General features: G+C 37.2%; 1 protein-coding gene across 5 annotated transcripts in view; it reads right to left on the bottom strand.

Moving 5' to 3' along the window:
• The window catches only part of LOC141458916 (E3 ubiquitin-protein ligase RNF19B-like), a 216,553-nt gene that overhangs the window by 98,542 nt on the left and 91,318 nt on the right, over nucleotides 1–26,693 (bottom strand). The window contains exon 1 of one of the 5 annotated variants that reach the window (XM_074137499.1): nucleotides 6,776–7,116. The exons of 2 other annotated variants lie outside the window; for them this stretch is intronic. In XM_074137499.1, the coding sequence (XP_073993600.1) occupies nucleotides 6,776–6,828 (53 nt within the window). In that variant the 5' untranslated portion in view covers nucleotides 6,829–7,116. Of the gene's footprint in view, nucleotides 1–6,775; nucleotides 7,117–26,693 lie in introns of those variants that run through there. 2 more of the 5 variants (XM_074137495.1, XM_074137496.1) reach the window with 2 other exon arrangements.

Below are 26,693 nucleotides of genomic sequence, written 5' to 3'. Positions count from 1 at the left end.
TAACTATTAGTTTCTGGAATATCGTATGTACATATAAGGCGCCACGGTAGCCGAGCGGTTATAGGCTAGACCTGCAATGCTAAGATGTATTGTTGGTTTAGTGGGTTCAATTCCCGGTCTTAGGCCTTGGATTTTATTTAATGGTTAATATGAGAAATTTACAGTAAAGTATGTTAGGCGGTTATAGGCTAGACCCGCAATGCTAAGATGTATTGTTGGTTTAGTGGGTTCGATTCCCGGTCTTAGGCCTTGTGTTATTATTTAATGGTTAATATGAGAAATTTACAGTAAAGTATGTTAGGCGGTTATAGGCTAGGCCCGCAATGCTAAGATGTATTGTGGTTTAGTAGGTGCGATTCCCGGTCTAAGCCTTGAATTCTATTTAATGGTTAATACGAGAAATTTAGAGTAAAGTATGTTAGGCGGTTATAGGCTAGACCCGCATTGCTAAGATGTATTGTTGGTTTAGTGGATTCGATTCCCGGTCTTAGGCCTTGTATTATTATTTAATGGTTAATATGAGGAATTTTCAGTAAAGTATGTTTGCTAGTCGCCCTCCTAATTGGTAGTTGGACGTTAAGCCCGCCTGAAAAAATAGCCAATAACTTTACTTTATATTCAAATCACGACTAACAGGAATTAGTTTGTTTTTGTTAAATATTCATCAACTGGATATTTTTATTTAGTAAACAGTTGTTTCTGTAAAAATTTTCACGTAAAATGGTTCCATGAATTTTGTACAAAAACTTAGAATATAGTATATCCATTGGATACTAAGATACCAACGCGGAGAACCCAGATTCGAAACCAGCTGCTGGCCTCTCTCACCCTTAGAGCTTCTTACAGTTCACAGTATTGTCTGTAACTAGAGAACACTGTCCAGAGGCCGGCAGTGAACATGGAAAAAACACTGGGCCGTCTATAACCCCTCGAGATGAGCGAAGCGCCTTAAACTATTTAAAAACCAAAACAAAATACGCCAAAGGAAGGCTCTGACCGACTACAGTCAGAGCAACACACCCCGTCAGCCTTTACCTGATTCTCTGCTCATGGACACGTCACACAACTAGTAATTGCCAAGGGTGGGGTGGTAGGAAGGACAATGTAGATTAGTTAACAACAGGTGGAGGATGTAGAGCGTACTTTCACTTCTTAATAAATCCGAAAGGTTAGTAAACTTAAGCTACACCATCTTCTTTGTACGGGAAAGAGGAGCAAGTCCACGGAAGTGGAGTTCAGCAATTACCACCGGATACCATCATCGATAAAATTGCAACTTGCGTGGGGAGGAGGGAAGTGCTCCCAATTCTAACTCCTATTTCAGGTCTTTTGTTTATTGTAGAGGATGCTGTTGGAAGCAGTTAAGAGTTGTCATGTTTAAGCTGGAAAAACAAGTTAATTTTCCATTTTCTTCCAGGAGAAAATCCTTTCATTGAATCAAATAGACCTTCAGCTGTTCCCCATGAAAACTTAAAGCCCAAAATTTTCCAACTTTAAAGGAGAAAACATAGAATTTAATGGTATGATAATAAAGATATAAGGCGTTTCATAATGGAAGTGCTACTTATCGTCTTACATAGAATACATTTTGTTTTTTAGTAACTTTTTTTTGGCTTTTATTTGTGCTACAATCAGCGCGTTGGCGCTATAAGTAACTATGATAACAGAGTAACTAATGATAAGGTAACGAGTGGAGAAGTTACCGCATTGGTAATCCTCCCAAAACATTAGACTGTTAGTCCCACTCTCTTCACTAGAGAGGAGATCACGAGGCCACACTGTCTCTTTTAAGACGTCTTGTCCCAGGTTATCAGGAAGAGTTCTTAGAAGAAAGATTTTGTGAGCTAGAGGATTTATATGAGATTACAGGATGAAGTGGAGTTTTCTGTATCGTGTTCTGGGCGATTTGGGTGACAAAAAGAATGTTAAGATCAGTGTGTACAGTCCCGGTTGGAGCGTTTACAATAGTTCGAAGTATTTTTGATTGAGAAGATTGAATAATTTGGAGATTCGAGTGTTTGGTTGAACCCCACAGCTCTATTCCATACGCCCATGGGTTTTAAAATAGAAGTATAAATCAGTCTTCCATTGTCTCGAGAGAGTTTTGATCTATCGTCTAAGAGTCTTTTTAATTGTCGATAGCGTCTGTTTAGTTCTGTTCTTTCCAGCCTACTGTGGGGGGTTTTAGTAACTTAGAATGTAATTTATGTAGGCGCCACGGTAGCCGAGCGGTTAAGAGATTAGACCCGCAATGCTAAGATGTATTGTTGGTTTAGTGGGTTTGATTCTCCCGTTCTAGGCCTTAGATTTTATTTAATGGTTAATATGAGAAATTTATAGTAAAGAATGTTAGGCGGTTATAGGCTAGACCCGCAATGCTAAGATGTATTGTTGGTTTAGTGGGTTCGATTCCCCCGGTCTTAGGTCTTGGATTTTATTTAATGGTTAATAAAAGAAATTTACAGTAAAGTATGTTAGGCGGTTATAGGCTAGACCCGCAATGCTAAGATGTATTGTTGGTTTAGTGGGTTCGATTCCCCCTGGTCTAGGCTTTGGATTTGATTTAATGGTTAATATGAAAAATTTACAGTAAAGTATGTTAGGCGGTTATAGGATAAACCCGCAATGCTAAGATGTATTGTTGGTTTAGTGGGTTCGATTCCAGGTCTTAAGCCTCTTGGATTTTATTTAATGGTTAATAAAAGAAATTTACAGTAAAGTATGTTTGCTAGTAGCCTCCGACCACGTCACCTAATTGGTAGTAGGACTTAAAGCCGGCCTGAATATAATTTATGCAATGAATACGTGTGCACACACACAATATTGTCATGAACCAGCCGATGTCTCTGACAGAAGTACACACAATGGGGCGAACAAAGTGGTGGCTACTGATATAACGTTCAGAAGGGGGAGATGTGTGAATAGCCAATATTAACATCATGGAATTGCACAATGATAGCCAACAATGGAGAAGATTGACGAAATAGCTGTGGCTCCATAGCTTTCTTTCTTTTCATTTCGATCGGTACGCACAATTTTTTTCTTTTTATTAACCACGACCGGTACCGTAGTTTCAGCCATCATCAGAGGTTTAAAGAATCTGTTGTCAACCAAGTTCCTGTATCACGCTACACTTCCGAGTAAAAATATGCATTACGTAAATAGAACTTCATTAAAAAATATTTACAAATATGAAGTACCAATTAAAATTATATTTTAACCTTAATAGTTTAGGGGACGCTCAGGATAGATAAGATATTTATTAAATATACAGGGAAGAAAGATAGATAAAAAGAAACCTGCAGCTAGAGAAGGATATGTTTCAATTGTTTTGGGTTCTGTAGGGATCGGAAGGATCGTAAGCAGAGGGGGTTATAGGATAATAATTTAGAAAGGAGAGGAGTTACTGTAGATGGTTTTGGATAAGGGAGTGTACGGGATGGATTATGGAAGCTGTCTAATGGAGTGAATCAACTTTAGTTTGTAACAGTTTCACAGTGAAGTTTCAGCTGATGGTTTTTGGATAAGGGAGCGTACGGGAAAGATTATGGAAGCAATCTTATGGAGTGAATTAATTTTAGTTTGTAACAGCTTCACTGAGAAGTTTCAGCTGATGTTTTTGGATAAGGGAGTGTACAGTAAGGGTCATGGAAGCTATTTAATGGTAGGGATTTGTTTCTAGTTCGTCGAGAAAAGAAAGCCAGTCTCAAGACTAAGGAGTTTCTTCTGTGTAGTCCAGAGTTTCGAAAAATATGCGTACTACGTCTTCTGCTTGCTATAAACAAAGATAAAAGGCAATTCCGTTTCTTAAATCGAAAAAAACCAACAATTGTAAACATGATGTTAATTTAACCTAACTGATTGAATATATCAGCCAAATCGTTTGTACAAAGAGAAAATATATATATATTATTATTAAAAAAAACAATATTCATATTGCAATAATAGGATACAGGAAGTATTATACAATATCAAGTGTAATTATTACGACACGAACAGACAATACTAAAATTCAGGTCAGTTTTATATAAATACGTGTCCGGAAATCACAAATAATAAATAAAACTAATGTTGTAATAAATAAATTATTGTTCACGAATGGAAATGGCTGCGTAGTTCCAAAATGGAAAAAAAGTTTAACCAATAATTACTGATGCTTTAATCGATATTTAAGTTCGATATACTTCCGGCATTTCCGGTGAGAACTTAATATCGACAATTTATGACGATCGCGATATATAGTGTACTTCCTGTAACCTTGAAAGCGAAAGTAATATCAATTAGTATTTTGAAATTAAAATAATTAAAAGAGTAAGGTCTTCGGGAAAAACCTAATTTACATTTTAAGAAAAGGAAAATTAAATGAAAGAGCCTGCAAGAAAGAGAGATAACCATGTTTCCTTATTGCTGTTAAGGAAGACAGGAGGCGGCCATCACGCTGAATGATGAATCTAGCTAATCGGTGGGGAACAATCTGGAAAATCATCACAGGACCAATGAACCCAGGTGTGCAACGGACTGTGGATAGTCCCACTGGGGTATTCCACGACCAATACCATTACCTCCCTCCTCCGGGACCACGGGGAGTCTAGAATTACTCTAAATTACAATTTCCACAAATTTTTCAATTGCATCAGGATTTACAAACAAACATACGAGACCGCACAGAAAATTCAGAGCTGTATTTTCCTCCATCGCTATTTGGGTCTCCAGATCTTCCTGTAGAAGAAAGATATTTCCTTTCTAATTTATCATCTAAAGTAAAGTAATTGCCAATTTTTTCAGACAGGCTTTACGTCTAACTACCAAATTAGGTGTCATGGACAGAGGCGACTAGCAAACATAATTTACTGTAAATTTCTTTTATTAACCATTAAATAAAATCCAAGGTCTAGACCAGGGGAATCGAACCCACTAAACCAACAATACATCTTAGCTTTGCGGGTCTAGCCTATAACCGCCTAACATACTTTACTGTAAATTTCTCATATTAACCATTGAATAAAATCCAAGGTCTAGAGACTGGGGAATCGAACCCACTAAACCAACAATACATCTTAGCATTGCGGGTCTAGCCTATAACCGCCTAACGTACTTTACTATAAATTTCTCATATTAACCATTAAATAAAATCCAAGGCCTAGAGACTGGGGAATCGAACCCACTAAACCAACAATACATCTTAGCTTTGCGGGTCTAGCCTATAACCGCCTAACATACTTTACTGTAAATTTCTCATATTAACCATTAAATAAAATCCAAGGCCTAGATACCGGGAATCGAACCCACTAAACCAACAATACATCTTAGCATTGCGGGTCTAGCCTATAACCGCCTAACATGCTTTACTATAAATTTCTCATATTAACCATTAAATAAAATCCAATGCCTAGAGACCGGGGAATCGAACCCACTAAACCAACAATACATCTTAGCTTTGCGGGTCTAGCCTATAACCGCCTAACATACTTAACTGTAAACTCAAATTAACCATTAAATAAAATCCAAGGTCTAGACCAGGGGAATCGAACCCACTAAACCAACAATACATCTTAGCTTTGCGGGTCTAGCCTATAACCGCCTAACATACTTTACTATAAATTTTTCATATTAACCATTAAATAAAATCCAAGGCCTAGAGACCGGTGAATTGAACCCAATACCACAATGCATATTAGCTTTACAGATTCTAATTATAATCTATAAAACACCAATATTTTTATCTACCATAACTAGCCTTAGGCCGGCCACCAAAAGAATAACTCCGGGCGCCAATAATCTTAGATGTTGACGCGCCTTACATTAAAATTTAAAACAAAAAAATGATTTTAGGCGCGTCAACATCTGAGGTTATTGGCGCCCAGAGCTTTTTTTTTTTGTCAGTGCACTGGCGGCTTCAGTTACAGACAACACTGTCCTTCATCGAGCTGTAAGAAGCTCCTAGAAGAAGAGAAAAATTTATGGGCCACAGCAGCTGGATTCGAACCCGGGACCTCCGCATAGAAATCCAAATACACTAACCGCGTAGCTTAATTCCTTCCCTAAATTAAAAAATTAAGGATATAATTCAGTACCTCGAAGGTAGAACACTAACTCAATTGTTTTCGAAATTTCTTTTTTTAATGTTTCTAATTCAAAATTATTATTTGTATATTACCCAACGATCTGCTAACGTGCATCCATGTTACTTATTATCCGCCAAAGATTTAAGTAAAATAACTCCCCTGTGGGCTTACCACATATCACTTTTTTTTTCATTTGCTCTCCTGTAAAAAAATAAAAAAGTGACATAGTGTTGGGGTATCTCCGTGGTACTGAAATAAAATACACCAAAAACGGGTTCCGTAAAAATATTCACACTTCCGGCCAAGCAATTTTTCAAATTCTCAAACTAGGAATTTTTATATCTTTACGATATAACACGTGGGTGATAATACCCATTCTTTAGGACGAAATATTCAATGATATTGAAGTCGTTTTTAAAGGAAACTCCTCCCCCCCCCAAAAAAAAACAGTGTCACATTCGGTTGGCTCTTTTGTCGAAAAAATTTGTTGTCTATCTTCATCGAAACTATCTCATGATGATAACAAAAAAACAAATCAAATTTGAACATAATCTGATATTTGGTTTATTAAATTAGGCTGAAACATAAAAGAAAAACAGATGGAGGATGACGTAGAACTCTCTCTATATGTACTTCCGGTGTAAATTTAAGAATAAAAATCTGCACGTTCACAGGGGGGGGGGGCTTCAGAGAAATAAATAAAATTTTACCTTCTGCCTCTAGGATTTAATCGATACGAATCGCACACAAAAGCAGGTAACATCTTCTATCTCTTTTTTTTTAGTTTAATCAATTAACACGAAACACTGACCAAAACACTAAAACAGGAAATAAAACGGAGAAAACTTCAAATAATACGAATCACATTAGTGTTTGGTTTAAATTGACGACGAACTACAATCATAGTACTGTACACAGTAAAGCACACAGACGAAAAGAGTCCTACATAAACGTATTTATTTATATAGGAAACAACGCATTTAATAACACATTTAACCAACAACCTGGACTACGCGAACTGACATACACACAGTAAGTGAGGCGACTAAATATACTGCTGCTAACAACAACATACTCGTATTGTTTGTGCTGGCTGGTGTCCGCAGTAGTGGGGGGCCAACGGAGAATACACTTTTAAAAATGTACCGAATGTATCTCTTCAACCATGATAAACACTAATTTATCTACTCCCTTTACGTACAAAGATACAAAAACATTCCTTGTGTATTTTAATATCCGGGAATACGAATACTCTTTGGGAATATACCTATATATATATTTTAAATTCCGTTTAGAATTAATTCCCAGTACTTAGTTTTATAAATAAACGAATCAACTCGATAGAATTATTATATCTAATACGCATTTCCGGTCGAATGGAAAGGATGTGAACATGCTCCAAAAATGGGGGGGGTTAAATCCCCATTTGGTGGGGTTTCCGGTATTTTTTAAAATTTTCTACCAAAACCAGAACTTAAGACCACCTTTTATTCTATTTAAACACGCCGAGTCACAAATTATAAACAATTTTAACTTAGAATTTAAAATATGGTCGAATTTTGGGCATATTTAATTCAATTATTAGGCTATATAAGTCATTACAATACACTGAAATGGTACTTTAGAGGTATGCCCGCCGGCAGTCTCGCCTAGAAATGCCTTTAATCTCATCCCGGGCCTCTCCTTCCACCTTCTAGCCCTTCCTGGATGTCCAAGAAAGAGTTTCTTGGCTTTTCTTTCATCACCACATCCGTTCCAAGAGATCTAACCATCTAATCCTTCCTTATAATGTTTCAAATACAAGTTATACCCATCTGTGCATTACGTATACACTAACTTTAAGAAAAATCTTGGTTGGAGCCTTTTTCGAATGAAAATCATCTCATCTCAAGCTCCTCATCTTCAATGCTTGAAGAAAGGTTTATCGGATACGACAGCGACTGCTAATCACGTACTGATTTATTTACAGATCTTTTCAATATGTATTGTTTCTAGATGTTTACCATCTTGGGCACTAATCATCTTCTTCTTCTTCTTCTTCTTCTTCTTCTTCTTCTTCTTATTCTTCTTCTTCTTGCTTCTACTTCTTATTCTTGCTTCTACTTCTTATTCTTGCTTCTACTTCTTCTTGCTTCTACTTCTTCTTCTTGCTTCTACTTCTTCTTCTTGCTTCTACTTCTTCTTCTTGCTTCTACTTCTTCTTGCTTCTACTTCTTCTTCTTGCTTCTACTTCTTCTTCTTCTTGTTTGACACTACAGTTTACCTTGGCCGCCTCAATAATCATGTGTCATTCTTTTCTCCCTAGGGCCGCTCTTCTCCGATCTTCCCAAACCCAAATCTCTCAAATTCCACTCCCAAAACACTGTCCAGCCCTCTCACCCAGAATCTCCCTCCCCTTCTAGCCCATCTTGGATGTCCAAGAAAGAGTTTCTTGGCTATTCTTTGCTCCCTCATTCGTTCCAAGTGACCTAACCATCTAATCCTTCCTCGTTTGATAAGGTCCAACTAGATCCTGACCAGCATAAAGATCTTTGACTTTCTTATTTTGGACCTTAACATCCATCTGTTCTCCCTTCCTGAATGGGGGTCATCTTAAAATTTTCCTCTCCCAGACATTGGAGAAAGCGTTCATTCTCCCTCAGTGAGAGCCCACATTTTGCTCCCTATACATCACAATAGGTCTCAAAATCGTTTTATAACATAAGCATGCAATTTGGCATCTCTCCGGAGCACCAATAGCACGATTAAATAAGACGAATCATCTTCAAAAAATGAAACAGCTGACTCCCTTACATTAGACTCAATCAACTTTGAATTTCTTTCTGACGATGATAAACCCTCTAATACGAAGAACTATTCGACATTCCAGATTATCCCACTTCAAGGACCATACACACGTAAAAACGGGTTACCGAATAGAGAAAACTATTCCGTCAGAACATGTTGACCATTATCAATAAACATTTTGTGGACATACTGACCCACACAGTACAGCTAGTGGTGTAAATACTACCGGAAGTCTTGAATCATTTTTTTCACTACTACACTCTTCCTTAATTTTTCAAATCTTACGGCTGCACTCTTGATCATCTAGTCGATCTCCGGTATATCGATTTACAATCATAAAACAAAAGAAGATATTTTAAAAAAGTCGTTCTATTATTCACAAAAGAGAAATGTTTATTTAAAACCAAAGAGAATCTTCACTTAAAGAAAATAAAAATATAACCCAATAAAAACTGGTTCTAAAATTCAACTTCAAGCTGCATCGGAAAATCCCCTCCCTATTGATTTTTTTTTTTAAATTTAAATTTATTCCAAGGATTTCAACGTTAAAAAATAAAATCTTCCAATTGAAAAAAACAAAAAAAAACAATGTAACTAGATTAGCTTAAAACTTTGATAATTGTGGCGTAGTAGTATTGGCAGAATATGGATGACTAATTCCCATGGAAACATTGCAGGAACGCGTCAAACTGGGCTAAATATTCTGGAGCCTTGGATGCTGAAGTGGAGGATCGAAATCCCAAAACACAGTATTCACTCTAAAGAAGGAAATTCTCCGTAATTCCCCAACACTTCTGTACCAAGTACGATATCTTGAGCTTACACCTTGACAAAACGACTAACATGGATCGCCCCACACGAGATTCAAACAAACTGATCTCAATCTGAGGTAAGATACGAGGTGTGTTCAAAAAGTAACGGGAATTTTTAAATTTCGCGGGTTTGGAGAGTCTGATTGTAAAAATTTTTTTTTATTATGTTGGTACACATGCCCCTGAAGTACGATAAAATTTTCAGTAATATTCATTGTTTACTTCTTAAGTGGTAGCCGTTAAGGTTAGACGTGTTTTTCGAGCTTGGCGATTTTTGTTTGTTAAAAAAAATGGATCAAAGAATTTGTATTAAATTTTGCGTAAAAAATGAAATAAAGTGTGTGAAATGTTAATAAAGGCATATGGTGAGTCTGCTATGAGTAAAACAAGGATTTACGAGTGGTATAAGCGTTTCCAAGATGGCCGCGAAAACGTTGAAGATGACGAACGACCTGGACGTCCAAGCACATCAACAACCGATGAAAACGTGAAAAAAGTGAAAGAAATGGTTATGAACGATCGCCGAATCACAATCAGAGAAGTCGCTGATGATGTTGCCATATCAATTGGCTCATGCCATGAAATTTTTTCGGATGTTTTGGGTATGAAACGTGTGGCAGCAAAATTTGTTCCAAAATTGTTGAATTTCGAACAAAAACAGCGGAGAATGGAAGTTGCTCAAGAGTCACTCAATGAAGTCGACAACGATGCGGATCTACTGAAACGTGTTATAACAGGTGACGAAACATGGGTTTACGGATATGATGTCGAAACTAAGGCTCAATCGCCCAAGTGGAGGCATTCTGGATCGCCAAGACCGAAAAAGGCTCGACAAGTGCGGTCGAATGTGAAGGTTATGCTCACTGTGTTCTTCGATTTTAATGGCATAGTGCATCATGAATTCTTGCCACAAGGTCAAACAATCAATAAGGAGTACTACCTACAAGTTCAACGCCGTTTGCGTGAAGCAATCCGAAAAAAACGCCCGGATTTGTGGCAAAACAATTCATGGATTTTGCACCACGATAATGCACCTGCTCACACTTCATTGCTTGTTCGTGAATTTTTGGCCAAAAACAAAACTTTAACGATGCCCCAGCCTCCATATTCGCCAGACATGGCTCCATGTGACTTTTTTCTATTTCCAAACATAAAGAGAACATTAAAAGGCCGTCGTTTTACAAGCATAGATGACATTAAAAGCGAATCGCTGAAAGAGCTGAAAGCTATCACAAAGATCGAGTTTCAGAAGTGTTTCGAGGATTGGAAAAAGCGCTGGCACAAGTGTATTGTATGCGAAGGGGACTACTTTGAAGGCGACAATATTAATGTAGATGAATAAATAAATATTTTTTTCAAAAAACGAAAATTCCCGTTACTTTTTGAACACACCTCGTATGCGTGAAAAGACGATTCAACAAACGATCAAAATAGAGTCTGGATATACAGCTCCATGGATCCATCGTCTGACAGACAGACTCACAAGCCTGGAACGAAAGAAGACACACTTCCGGTTAATCTAAACTCGCCATTCTATCCCCCCTCTCTTTCCCGGTAACTATAAACAAGCATCTGTGCACTGTCCAGTTGACAGAATTACAGATAGTTGGAAATTATGTAATTTTCAAGATTAATTTTTCTTCTAATTAAGAGTTTTTCCTAGAAATTGGTAGCACACTGACGAGATGGGGAAGATTTATTGTGGTTTTCTCAGGTATGGTGGTGGTGGGGGGGATAATGGTGGATTTTCGTTAAACTTGAAACCCAGATTGTGGTGAGGGGCAAATTATGCATTTTCTAACTTCCTTTAGAAGATCGTGAAGGTTGTTGGATCGATTAGATCGAAACTAGGAACTTTCCTTTTTCAGGGGATTATGTTAGATTAAATGCAGGATCAAAGGTTCGAGCTACTAGAATACGTACACTCGAGTAGTAGGGATTCCAGGACCATCAGTTTCATTTCAAAGGTATCATCCCACGATTCCTGAAGATTTAGCATCTAGGGAGCATCGTTGAACTGACCAGAATGGAAACCAACAAGTTGTTTATCACTAACTAATGTCCACTTCCTGCCAACCTGCATGCCATCCTCACAGAACCAATATTCGACACGTATCTGGCTATTTCCCAATTCATTACCAAAAACAAAATCAAACTTTGAAAATAAAAATAAAGACATAAAACATAACAGCAACTAAAAGCAAAAATAACAATAGTACTCATAACACATCCCATTAAATAATACATTAGTACATCCCTGGCTAATCTGCACAGACAGGAAGCCAACAAACAAACAAATAAAAAAAAAAACTCTTTCTGGGACGTCCACGATAGTTTATCTGATATTAGAGTGGGGGGGAATGAACCATACCTTGATTCCTCCTGGAGTTAGAATATATAGGTGGAGGGAAGAGTTGGCTCCCAAGGGATTGTACGACGGGCGGGCGTTGGCTCCTGTTTTTCCAAGTCGAAGTTCCCTTAACTACCTGGGTGATTGCTTCAACACCTGTGTGTATTGAGTAATCTCATCTCTTGCTATAGGTGAAGAGCCCCAAATACTAAATGAAGTTTGCAAAGAAGAACAACTCTCACTAACAAACATCTGTGCACTCTGTCCAATTAAATGTTTCGACAAAATGGGGCGCAGAAGGATGAATGGATTGAAGGGGATCTCTAGGCGGCGAGTGGGTAGCCACTATGCGGAAGAGATACAAGGACGTTTGGAGTGAATAGAAAGAAATATCAGCGGCGATATTGTCTTTGATATCTTTAATGAGAAATGCTCTCTCGTTATTTACCACACAATAACAATAAGTTACCTTGAATTTTATTATAGTAGATTTTCAATTAACAACACGTTTATGCTGCTAATATTAAATGTGCAGTTAAATGCCACTGTGTATATGCCTATATATAGGAGCGTCTGTACCAAACTGTGGGTGACACTAACTCACGCACTCCCAATGTGACGTCCTTACATTCCACTTCCTCTTTCTCCTTCCAGAGGAAGTCATGTGATCGTCTTCCTTACAATTCAGGTATATTCCATTTATCTGGATCATATATCCAGGAACTTAATTTATGCGCGGTACTTAGGGGCGAGATGATTTAAGATAATCCTCTAATGTGCCATTTTAGTTACAGTACAATTCTAACCACTACTCGTACGTAATATATGACTAAAGACTATCCAATTAAAATTCCGAATATTAGAATACCGGAAATGCAGAACAGCTTTTTGGCAATATCTGCAATTTTCTAGACCAGGGGTTCCCAACCATTTTTATTTTGTCACCTCTTACCCCTAAAGAAATTTCACTCGAACCCCACACCTCCCTGGAATTTATATTTTGCTCAAGGATAAGTATAACAAAAACAAAAAATCTAACACAAGGAGTAGGGGAGAGAGGGGGCACCTTTGAACAGTTTTTAATTTCTCGCCAAATATTTGGAAAACATTTATGATTGGTAATTTTCTCCAGAATGTTGTGGTAGACCTGTTGTTGTATAATTTGACAGAGTTTCCCTTCCGTTTTCATTGTTTTGTAAAGTCCAGAATTGAGGAATTTTTATATTTTGTAAGGTGGAAGTAAAATTCTTTGTTGCAGCTTTGGGTAAGTGGACAAGGTGTGAAGTATTGTTAGTCCATTATTTAACATTTTGGAATTCTTATTTTTAAACCTAGTATTTACAAAAAGTCTATTTGCTTGCAAAAAAAAGTGTTTGGATATTATATTTTCTTTTATGGAAGGAGAGGGGCACCACATTTCTACGTCACCAGTTAAAATGTGCCGCCCTACCGACCTCTGCAAGTTTGTGACTTTTTTGGGGGGTTTAATCGCAGAGAAGGGGATAGTGGTCCGAAGCTACCATTAAGAAGCGCAAAAAAAACGAATATTTGGTTTAACTTCCCTAAACCCATCACCACTTCGAGTACAACATCCCCGAACTGGGTGATTCTTGATTTTTGAACTAGATATCACAGTAGTTTAAAAGAGAAGGTAATTGTAGTAGTCGAGAGAAATAACTGATAGAAGGTAGAGTCCAGAGTAAAGTAATATCATTTCTTTCTATTTTATATTGTGTTCAAAGGTACCCCACCAGTGGGGCAGATATTAACATTGGACACAAAATTTTTTATCGTATGTACAAGATAATATTATAATGAAAAACATTTAGAATAATAATAATATCCTATTATTTACCTGGTTTTTTCTCGCACACCCAGGATGGGTACCCCAGATCCTAGAGCGTCATTAAAAGCATTGATTTGGACGTAAACAAAACGAGTGGTTAAGCTATACAATGAATTCGAAACTTCTTGTCGAAAATATATGGTAATGATGACGTTATCATTTCCTTTAGCTGTAAAATTTTATTACAGGGAGAACAAGTTTAATATTAAAGGAAAGGACACCTCATTCATGAAAAATCGGTTCGCGCGTTTAGGCACTACACAGTTTTACTAAAAAAGGTAACAAGAACAGGAACAATTTTTAGAAAATGTAATTTTTGCCCATTTTTGGCATCGTTTTTTCTCAAAATCTATTAGATCTTGGTTGTTGCAGAAAAAAATAACAGTTACAAAGGAGGATTTTCACTAAATTTTAAAAGAAAAATTTGGGAATTTTATCTTTTATAGAAAAAGAGAAAAAAAAATTGTCAAGTTGGGGTGTTTTTTTTCAACGTTACAGCTTTTTCTGGCCACTTTTTTGACGATCAACCCTTATACAACTGGTCCTACGGGAAACAGTTTTAATTATTTTTTTAAAATTAAGTTATGTTAATTATAGTATAGGGGAAGTCATGTGAGTGTCCACACCAGATTTTTTTTTTTTTACACCATTAAAAGGAAGTATGAGTCAGGGTAACCAATGGCCCGGAAATTGTGCAAATAAAACGCTTTTAATTAAGAAACATTTCTTGAAGTTTATACCAGATTTTCGTAATTCCAATTTCCGTTTTAGAACCAAGAAAAGTAATAAGTGGAAAGTAAAATTATTGATGAAAATAGAAAAGAGGAGCACAAAGATGTTCGAACTTAATGAAGCAATTTATATTTATAGTAGATTGAACAACAGGTTTGATTCAAAGGCTGTCTCTGATTGGACGGTGGTTGTAGATGGGCCTGTTGAGCTTTCTTTGATCAATTAAATTCCAATTTCCTTCAAGGGGGGGGATAATTGTTTCATACCCTATCGCCAAGATTTTACAACTGTGCAGATTCCATTTTATTTTATTAAACTCTTTGCACAGCAGCTTAAAGGAGCAGTCAAAGCTGTTTATCTCTTCTGCTCTGTCCAAAAAGCTCCACCACCCTACAGCACATTCAAATTATCAAACAAAGATTTGGTTACTATTTGGGCCAACCTCCCACCGCTTCCAAGAAGAAACCAGACATAATGGTTACATCCTGATGACTCTGTGTGCATTTCCCAGCTTTACATTAATAAAAGCCCCATGATGAATTAAGAAAATTTAAAGAAAAACTTGTTTTTAAAATTTATTTAGTAATTTACAATCTGCACACATTGTGTACAATCAGTAAATATGATGAGTATGATGAACTGGTGTGCGGGAGGAGAGCAGGAGGAGAGAAACGACCCAGCGGTAGCACTCTCTATAGGAGAAGAATGACGTTTAGGTCTTCAAACAACAAGGAAGTCGCGGGGCCACTGGCGATTCAGTCGGCGAGGAGTATTAGGGAAGTCAGAGAAGGTGAAAGGACTGTAAAAGAGGATTAGAGCTAGTCGAGAGAGTAGTATGGAACTTTTTGGTATTTAGTCTTGGCGAGTTGGTTGTACGAATGGGGGATGTTAAGAGGTCGTTGTGAAGAGTGAGGTTAGTCACCGTAGAAAGGAACGCCAACTATCTGTCGGCAGTAGTTTTGACTGAAATATCCTGTAATGTCCGTATGTTTGCATTGAGGGAAACTAGAAACTTACTGCTTAACTTCGGCCGTAATTACCCCAAATTTCTGCTTCGTCGGTAAACGAACTAAAATTTGAAATTATCCTAATATACAATATAAATAAATTTAGACCCGCAAAGCTAAGATGTATTGTTGGTTTAGTGGGTTCGATTCCCCTGATCTAGGCTTTGGATTTTATTTAATGCTTAATATGAGAAATTTATAGTAAAATATGTTAGGCGATTATAGGCTAGACCCGCAATGCTAAGATGTATTGTTGGATTAGTGGGTTCGATTCCTCTGGTCTAGGCCTTGGATTTTATTTAATGGTTAATATGAGAAATTTATAGAAAAGTAAGTTAGGCGGTTATAGGCTAGACCCGCAATGCTAAGATGTATTGTTGGTTTAGTGGGTTCGATTCCCCTGGGCTAGACCTTGGATTTTTATTTAATGGTTAATATGAGAAATTTACAGTAAAGTATGTTTGCTAGTCGCCTCCGTCCACGACACCTAATTTAGTAGTTGGACGTAAAGCCCCGCCTGAAAAAATAGGCGATTACTTTACTTTTACAAATAAATTTAGAAAACAAATAAAATTTTTAATTAAATTCATTTATTATTAACACTTCAATTGTTAATTAAAAAGAATCATTCACCTCTTATTGCAGGTTATCAGATGTTATTACAATAATTTTAATTACTCATTTCTAAAATTAGCACCAAAAGAATTACGTCAACCATACTGAATCATAAAAAAAATAAGCCTTGCATGTAGATTGTGCAATTTTATATTGCTGTAGTGGGGTGGAGGGAAAGATCTGAAAGTTTCAAGTAAGTCCCTTGTGATGTGAGAGATTGCAGTAGAGACCAGTGACATTGAGATAGGAAGTCAAAGAGAGAGAGAGAGGGACGCTGTCATTGTGAAAGTTACGAGTGACACTACGACTGGAATGGTCGTCTTGGAGGGAATGTTCTCCAGTGAGAGGGGAGCGGGCAGAAGAGAAAGGCACAAGAATGCTGCACAAAGAGATTGAGGAGAGAGATAACACTCTGTAGATAAGATAATGGTAAGTGTTAGAGAAAGAGAAATTTACTCTCGTAATCGTGAGCTTACGTAAAGGTAAACAGGAAGTATTGCGTACGTGACAAATTCTCGATTTCTAATTCACACCGGAAATACCATCTGAGATCCAATCAGATCAAATTTAAGTTTCATTTTTTTTTTTTGGTGATATTTATAATTTTTCAAATTTGAAGACAGAAAACAAAATGGGTGACCGGAAATGCCACATTTCTGAATAGTTTTTTGGCGTTTTTTTTTGCCTTTTTTTTGGCATTGGCTTTAGCCATACAGCCAGCATCGTCTAGGTGCTTATCACTAGAATATCACTCACTCTCCATTCTTACTTATAAATACAGTCACTTCACACATTCATCCCTCTACTGTATACAACTATTTACATACAAACTTACAAACTAATGGATGGATCAGTACTCTATATTCCTGCCATCCTTATAGCTTAACCGAAATTAAAATCACCGTAATCCTTCTCTAATCACTTTCTTCCATTCATTCTAATCGGCTATAAATTTTAAATACATTCATATTTCTTAGGCTAGCTCTGCTACAGGAATTAAGCTTGAGAATATTATGTCTTCGTAGCGAAATGGTGCATCTAAATACCCTGTACGTATAAGTCGTCAAACATTCGTTTCCTTTCTACTCACATAACGTGGACACATCCATTATTATATTGTCCTGAAATCCTCCTCCTCATCAGCAATCTACGCAATGAGGAGAGAGGACCTTTTTGTTGATCCTGTGAAGATACGGATCCACACACACCGGTGGTTCGCTCTCAGCCTGCTTATTGTCATGACAACCCATTTATTTAGTGGCAGTTCCCTTAAACCATGGTTTCTTTTCTTTAGAAGTCATAATCTCATTTTAATCATTAAAATTGTAAATTTTACGAACATTCAATTTCGTAAACTTGTGGTAATACAAAGTTTTGGGCATGTTCAACCAGTACAGTTTTTTGAGAGCTGTTCTTCTTTGTAACCTTCATTTAGTATTGGACTCTTCACCTATAGCAAGAGATGAGATTACTCAATACTCACAGGTGTTGAAGCAATCACCCAGGTAGTTAAGGGAACTTCGACCAGGAAAAGGAGGAGCCGACGCCCCTCCTCTCCGTACAATTCCTTGTGGCCAACTCTTCCCTCCACCTATATATTCTAACTCCAAGAGGAATCAAGGTATGCTTCATTCCCCCCCCCCACTCTAATACCAGGTAAACTATCGTGGAAGTCCCAGAAAAAGTTTGTTAGCGATAACCAACTTGCTGGTTCCCATTCTGGTCATTTCAACGGAGCTCCTCCCTAGATGTTAAATCTTCAGGAATCGTGAGATGATGCCTTTGAAATGAAACTGATGGTCCTGGAATCCCTACTACTCGAGTGTATTATAGTAGCTCGAACCTTTGATCCTGCATTTCATCTAACATAATCCCCGAAAAAGGAAAGTTCCTAGTTTCGATCTAATCGATCCAACATCCTTCACGATCTACTAAAGGAAGTTAGAAATGCATAATTTGTCCTTCACCACAATCTGGGTTTCATGTTTAATGGAAATGCACCATTATCCCCCCCACCATACCTGAGAAAACCACAATAAATCTTCCCTATCTCGTCAGTGTGCTATCAATTTCTAGGAAAAACTCTTAATTAAAAGAAAAATTAATCTTGAAAATTACATAATAATTTCTAACTATCAACTATTCAAATTCCCAACTATCAACTATAGTTTGGAGGGGGAAAAAACACCGGATATAGTGTCTACGTAATGGCAAATAAATTGCAAAGTCATCATTTAAGTTAAACCATCCACCACTAACTTCTAAAGAAAAAAGATAACAATAGAAATAGACGCATTTAGGTGAAGACGATTGTATTTAATGAGATCCGGACAAAAAAAAGAATGAATAGAGCATTATTTCAAGAGACGTGTACATTAAAGTCCGTTCATTAAGACGACCTTCAAATAAGACTAGACCTAATGTGAAATACGTTGACTTTGTTGTTTTTGCTTCAATACAAAAATCTACAATTCTCAAATTCAAGAAATTAATACAGAATCTTAGACTAATTTTTTCCTATTCTCTGTTTTACGTAAAAGAGGAAATAATTAATTATATTTAGTTTACACCGGAAATAAATGAAGTCGAAAAAGTTTTTTTTTTTGTCACTTAACTGTTTTGCAGAAGTGTAGAACGTTAGTGAAGGATATGTGATAACAAGCCTGTTATAGCGCGTTACTAAGATAGGTTAGGTTATCCTGTTTTTGTTTTTTTTTTGTAACAGGATTTTTATAATCGTGTTCCCAGGGAATGTTTGTTTAGTTCACTTTGGTTACATTTAGTGGTATTATTTACAGTTTACAAACTACAACAAGCATCAAATTATAAGAAAAGAAGGAAAAATGAGATGGCCGAAGTAGAAGGATGCAGCTTTTTTGATTAACCATCAAGGACTAACGGAAGCGAAGTTTTGTCTAGGCAAGGAAGATATGGATGCCCCAGAAGATTACCTGGAAGAACATATTCCTTTCCTAGAACGATCCAGATTATGTGATAGACAAAAACCATAAAAGAAACTTCTGAGAACTAGCCAGGATTTCATAATTCAAATCCTAATAATAGGTGCATAATATGACGTGGGACATTCTCGGAAAATGGGGGATCATATTTCTTCATAAAGGAGAGGTGTTTTCATGGAAATCATAAATTTACTGGAGATATTGTAATTTTACTACAATTTACGATTAATTGTAACAGATATTTGGTTAAAAATAAATGAAATGGTTTTGAAAAGTGTCTTGCCTAAGGAAAAGCGAGGAACGATTCTCGTATAGACACCTCTAACCAGTTTTTTTTTTGTAGGGGAACGACCTCAGCCGGTTTAAGGTCGCCGCCTACAACAGCAATATCTTTCCAGAATCACCTGACCGCCCTAATACAGTTGACTTCCTTTGATTCGCCAATGAATGGATCGCGGATCTCTCTCTTTATTGGTTTTGATCAAAAAAACCTTTGAAAACGGATATGCAGTTTTATTCAACAAGTTTCCCCTTTTTCCCGGAAAAAAATTAATTGAATATTAATTGCATAACTTTTATTGGCCAGACTTTCGCTGGAAAATTCACAATTGAAGTTTCACTGTGACGTAACAGTGAAAGTTGCTTAAAAAAGTCTTGTGTATGACTGAAATGGTATCCTCCCTAATGTGAATATTCTAGAAAAATAAATCAAATCTTACTACTACTACTACTCCCTGGTCATCACAACCCATGAAGGGCCTGGAGACCTCAGCCTCCAACAGCTTTCCCCCGTTCACGGGTCCCTCGCAGCCGTTCTCCAACCGTGCAGAGCCCATCCGCCACCACATCATCCTCCACGTCCCTCAGCCATCTCAGCCTTGTGGTCTGCCTCGGGGGGGGGGCCCTTCTCCCGCCAATACAACGGATGCTCATACAACGCTCTTTTTGAAGCCCATTCGATGTATGTGTCCCAAACCATCGCAACCTGGCACGAACGGATATGGAACAGACTTAATAATTCTGGATGCTGAGGAAGGGATACTAACGTCCTAAAGAAAAAAATCTAGGATTTAAAAACTAGCCATCCTTGAACAGCAATCAAGGAGAATTAGAGCACTCCTGATCCCCAGGCTAAGGCACACATAAACAACTTCTAGAATCCTGATTTGAATCGATTCTCATCAGGAGTACTCGTCAACAACTAATACATTTCCAAACTTTCTTAGCGCTTTCTTGTAAAAAAAAAAAAAAAATCACAGTTAAACAAGATCTGTGATGTCATTTCCCCTTCTCTTCTTAAATGAAAAAGTTAAAGAGAGAGAGAGAGAGAGAAAACTTCAGAATTTCCAAGAATTGACCATTCCGAGTTAAAAAAAAAAACCATGAGCGTTTTCATGCAAAGACTTTTCTCCCAAAATTTTGTATTAAATATTACACAAGGAAATTCTAAATTGAGGAAAACTTGTCGGCTAAATTATAGAAATATCTAAACACCTCAATTTCATTAATTTTTAACTGGATACAATTATGGAGATTATTATATGAATTGTGGAATTCCACCAATCATAATGACAGATTTAGTGATTCAAGAAGGAAAATACGATGCTTTTACTAACACAAAGCATAGATCTTACTTTATCTCCAAAAACGTAAATGTTGTAATGGAAAACGAAAGTATAATTTATAATTTTAAAGAAACTAAGACAAGAACAACATAATAATAAAAACTCAAAATTATTATTATACATATATAAAAAAAAAAGACTAGAGATGAAAGAATTACGAGAGAGGAAGTGGACGGGATATACGTCCCTTGTTGTCCTGATAAAACTTGGGTGTCCTGTGTTGGATGCAGGAATGTGAGAGTGGTCTTCTCCAGTCCAGTTAACGGAAATTCCTAGTTATTTTAAAGACAGTACAGTTACTTTTACTGGAAAATAGGCAGAAACAAATTTATTATAATTAATTATTTATTTATTGTTACTAACGCCCCTAGAAATAATTAAGAGCAAAAGGGAGGGAGAAGACCGTTGCAGCTTGACAATTCCTAAATTTGGAAATCTGTTGCGAACATACATAGAAACACCTGGAATTCTTTAAGAACTGTCCAGCAGCTTAAGATCAGTTTCCGTGGACCGATATAAAAAATAATATTTTTTTTTTTTTTTGAAAATGACGTGCTTTTAAAAGGTTGTATTTCCGGTAAGGGCTAGTACACTTCAAAAGTATGACTTTGCTGCAATTCTTCCGCTTATAAAGTTGACAAAATACGTAAAAGATAAGACAAGATTTTTTGTTTTTTGGAGAAGTTAAAGAAAGATTCTGAATTGTACTCAGCCTGGAGAACGAACAGTTCGCCGATTGAATGAGAAGAAAAAGATGGTGGTACCCTCATGATGTGATTAATGGCTGAAACGTCATGAGATAAAGATTATATTCATAGCCTCTAACCAGTGTAGTTAATTGTGAACTAAAAATATTACTTCACTTTAAATAATAATATTACGCCAAAAAAGGAAGTGACCACACTACAGACCCCGAGAGAGCGTTTCCGGGGGGGGGGGGAAGGAAGAGGAAGTAATGGCCATTCAAGGGTCTGGAATTAGCTGAGTGGTTAGCGTAACCTGGATTCCAATGTGAAGATCTGAAACGTACGTTTCCGGGAGGGAGGGTTAAGAGTAGATAAGAGAGGATCTTTAGAGATTAGAGATGGAAGATGAAAATACTATATCCCCGCTCAGCTAAAAGAGGAAAGAAGTCGCAGGTTATATGGCGAAGATTACGAAGGTCAGACGGATTTAATTGTATATTTTCGAGGATTTATAGATTTAGCCCAAAGTGGTCCGTCCGCCCCGAAGAAGCACGCGATGCATGATCCACAAGCCACGCTATTGTATTCCGCACCACCGCCCCCCTCCTCACACCCAATAAGGAGGAAATTGAACTGACCAAAACAGGAAATAATCAATAGCTGCACCAAAGAAAAAAGGTGCTCTATCACCCTAAAGCTAGAAATTCAATAAACCGCAGCGTAATTTTCCAACAGATGAGTTCAAATTTAAATATTATTTTGAGATTGCTCGGAATGACAATATTGGGGAAAAAATAGTCTACAACTAAAACAGTGCCAACGGCCATACCATTTTTTCAAACTATACATTTTTAATAAAAATTTTAATTTGGGTTTTAATCGAACTTAATGAATCGATTAAAAATTGTGCTGAGGAGAATCTGCGAATGGATCTTAGAAATAGGGAGATTTGCATCTTTTCGGGAAGTCAAGCTGCACTGAAGGCCCTCACTTCCTTCAGAACTACCTCTTCTCCTGGTTTGGGAATGTAAAAAAAAAAAGCCGGCACTAAAACTGGGATGGGCACAATAAAGTTCTGGACTGGAATGGGTGCCGGGTCATGTGGGGGATTAAGGGGAATGAAATAGCTGATCAACTGGCCAATGAATGGAGAGCTAGTAGTCCTTCCACTGGCCTGGAAACTGTCCTGGAGATCACCCAAGAATGGTAGTTTGAAGATCTGGAGAGAACATGAAAAGAACTGGGTGATGCTTCCCGGAGGTTAAACACGGCAAGAGTATGATGCCCTTCCTGTGAAAACAAAGAACCAAAGAGACTCTGGACTTGGGCAGGAATCAGATTACTCTGATTACAGGCCTATTCACAGGAACATGGTAGATTCAGAAAGCAGTTCTGTACAAGGTAGGGCTTTTTAGCATGGAACCGTTGTGCAGATTGTGCCAGGAATGGAGCTAACACTCCTTTCATTGGACTGGAACCTGTCTCAGAGATTGGATCTGGTGAGAGAGCATGAAAAGAACTGGTGGGTGATGTGTCCAGGGGTTTAAACACAAAAGAGTATGATGCCTTGGCTGTGTAAACAAAGAACCAAAGAGACTCTAGGCTTGGGTAGAGATCAGATTACTCTGGTGGAAGGCCTATTCGACAGGGCACGGTAGGTTCAGAAAGCACCTGCCGAAGAGAATGATTGTGTAAAGGATTCACCCTTGCAGATAAGACCTCATATCTTGGTGCTACTCACTGGGGAAACCCCCCACCACCATCCCTCCGGAGTAGAGGAGAATATTTAAGTGCTCATTTCGCGCTGGAAACCGCCCGGACAGTGGCGCTCTCTTAACTGATAAACTGACAACCTTCCATTTCATTTGATTTATACACCAAGGACAACAGCAACTAAGTTGCCAGCGCAACTCCTTGGAAGATAGGGGCTTATCAGCTCGGAACCGTGGTGCAGATTGTTGTCCCAGAAAGAGGAGGAAATGGCCTCTCTCACTTGTTATTCTATTGCGTTGCAATCGAGCTGCTGCGCTACCGATATCTTTGAGGCTTTTGAGGCTAAAGGAGATTGTAGCACAGAAGGAACTGGTAGGGAAAGTCCTTAACATTCTTAGAAGGGGAGGTTTCATATACTAGACTTAAAGGGGAAGACACAATAAGCCTCTTTAGGCTGCGGTGCCGTAGGGCATGGGTCCCGTCCCGCTTCTAATCTTAATCTTGATAAATCAATGGAAATAGTGCTTAATGGGATTTGTCCCATATTAATAATTTAAAAGAAAGCCAAAAAATCCAGAATTTGATTCCCACTCGATTCATTATTCATCTTAAATTTTAGATCACTCGTATTCTACGACCAAAAATGACTCAGCTTACAACAATAGAAATAATTATGCCAATTAATACGGATCTAAGCATAAAATAATTTGTTTTGTTATGCACACTGTTACCGAACACACGGATAGTTCTTGCAATAAACATCAAGTACAGCGCTTGCTACACAGGGAATTCCATTTTGAACGGATGTTCTTGAATCTTGGGGGGGGGGGGGGAAATTAATAAAATCGATTAAGTAGTACTTTCATTTGACCGGATGTTACAGAAATTTGTTCATTATGTTAAAAATCAGCTTCCTTGGTAAGGCCCAATCACAAAACTTCCGCCGTTTTTTTGTTTTGTTTTATTTAATATTTTGTTCACAGAAAATTTTTTGATACCCAAAACCGATAATTTGACCAGTAAAGTAAAGTAATCGCCTATTTTTTCAGGCGGGGCTTAACGTCCAACTACCAAATTAGGTGTCGTGGACGGAGGCGACTAGCAAACATACTTTACTGCAAAGTTCTCATATTAACCATTAAATAAAATCCAAGACCTAGACCAGGAGAATCGAACCCACTAAACCAACAATACATCTCAGCTTTGCGGGTCTAGCATATAACCGCCTAACATACTTTACTATAAATTTCTCATATTAACCATTAAATAAAATGCAAGGCCTAGAGACCTGGGGAATCGAACCCACTAAACCAACAATACATCTTAGCATTGCGGGTCTAATCTCTTAACCGCTCGGCTACCGTGTCGCCTTAATTTGACTAGTATTACTATATCATTTTTCCTTAACAAGTAAGTGAAAATCAAAAATAAATTTAAAAAGAAAACTACAAGATCTTATATTTCATTTTCTTTTTTAATTTCAAGTGAAATTTTAATATTCCGTCATTCTTTTAAACTTAAGTATTTACATATGAATACGTGTAAATATTGATTTAATACATAAGTCACGCTCATGTTTGTGTAATATGAGAATAAAAAAAAAAATGTTACGATAAGAAACAGTATTGCATATTCTCATGCATATTCTCATGCAGTTTTTATGATTTTTCACGCTAAGAGAAAGTGTGGAGATCATAAAAAGGAATTTTCCAAATTGATTTTTCCCAATGCAAATCAATCTTTTTTTGAGGACGCCAGAAAATAAACCTCAATCTGGGTCTCTCACGACCTAACTTAAGTTCACTATTTAAATTTTCCTGAAACTTTGACCTAGTAAGTTAAGCGAGGCAGCGTGAAATGTACCCTACAGAAGCAAAAGCGAATTCGCACCCATCCCCCTCCCGGAAATGCCCTCCTAAATAAGGGTTTAATGGAAAACTGATTGTGATAAAAGTTTTAGCTACGTATAAAGTGCAGGTTATCTTCAAACGAAGAACAATAATACGTTACATCCGGTTACGTATTTTCTTAAAAATTTAGAAACTCCAGAAAAGTATAAAAAAAAGTTTCCTCTAAAGAAATTTAACATTTAACCCATGGAAACCACTGGTATTCTCCCTTGTGACCTTTTCTTTTTTAATGTAGGAATTGTTTTCTACAAGCGGGAAGCTCAACTAACTGGACGGGATGGATACTCACATACGATGCACAGAAACTTTGATTCCCCGGTCTCTAGGTCTTGGATTTTATTTAATGGTTAATAAAAAGAAATTTATAGTAAAATATGTTAGGCGGTTATAGGCTTGACCCGCAATGCTAAGATGTATTGTTGGTTTAGTGGGTTCGATTCCTTGTGGGTCTAGGCCTGGGATTTTATTTAATGGTTAATATGAGAAATTTATAGTAAAGTATGTTAGGCGGTCATAGACCCGCAATGCTAAGATGTATTGTTGGTTTAGTGGGTTCAATACCCCGATCTCGAGGCCTTAGATTTTATTTAATGGTTAATATGAGAAATTTACAGTAAAGTTTGTTAGGCGGTTATAGACTAGACCCGCAATGCTAAGATGTATTGTTGGTTTAGTGGGTTCGATTCCTGATCTAGAGGCCTTGCATTTTATTTAATGGTTAATAAAAGAAATTTACAGTAAAGTATGTTTGCTAGTCACCTCCGTCCACGACACCTAATTGGTAGTTGGACGTTAAGCCCCGCCTGAAAAAAATAGGCGATTACTTCACTTTACTTTACATACGATGCACAGAAACTTCGGACTACTGCACAGACAGTAGTGTTTTGTGATAGGGCTAAATAGTGGAAATGGATTATCCGGAAGCGGTATATTCAGAAAGCTAGGAGGATTAGGATAAGTAAGGAAGGAGAAGGGAATACCAAAAACAATGACAGAATGCTTAAGTAGTACGTTAAAATTAGGAGAATCCCCCCCCCCCGCAAAAGGTAGCCTGAAGAAGTCACAAAACTAGTACAGAGGAAGAAGAAAAACCAGCAATGAGATGGAAGAAGTGAATCGTCAATGTAGAAAAAAAGGGAAAATCCGGATTAGGCAAGTCAAAGCTAGATACGAAAAATCCATTCACTTAACAATTTACTTTCGGTTACTGGGGACTTTGATCGGACTTTATTTCTCATGTATTGCAATCAACAATAAACTTTCAGCTTCCAGATGATATTACGTTTTAGTAACACAGACACACATACACGTTTTCAGTGAGAACTCGATATTAAAAATTTAGCATGATCGATGTAACAGCTGTTATATTATGAAGGTGTTGGAAAATGAAAAACATACGAAAAACTGTTAGAAATAAAAATAAAATTTTCCCTGTCCCAAAAAAAAGTATTGAATAAATTTTAATAAATAACTAATAAGTAATTAATATCTAAAAATAATAATAATAAGAGAAATATAACAGTCTGATGAACAAACATAAATGCGAGAAGAGCCCCCAGGTTAGGGTCAATCCATTCCATAATAT

Source organism: Rhodnius prolixus, unplaced genomic scaffold, assembly GCF_049639745.1.
Source record: "Rhodnius prolixus isolate KJV_2025 unplaced genomic scaffold, Rpr scaffold_5, whole genome shotgun sequence".
Classification (NCBI taxonomy): Eukaryota; Metazoa; Arthropoda; class Insecta; order Hemiptera; family Reduviidae; genus Rhodnius; species Rhodnius prolixus.
Note: the sequence above shows the minus strand (reverse complement) of the source record. Positions and strands in the feature narration are given on the sequence as shown.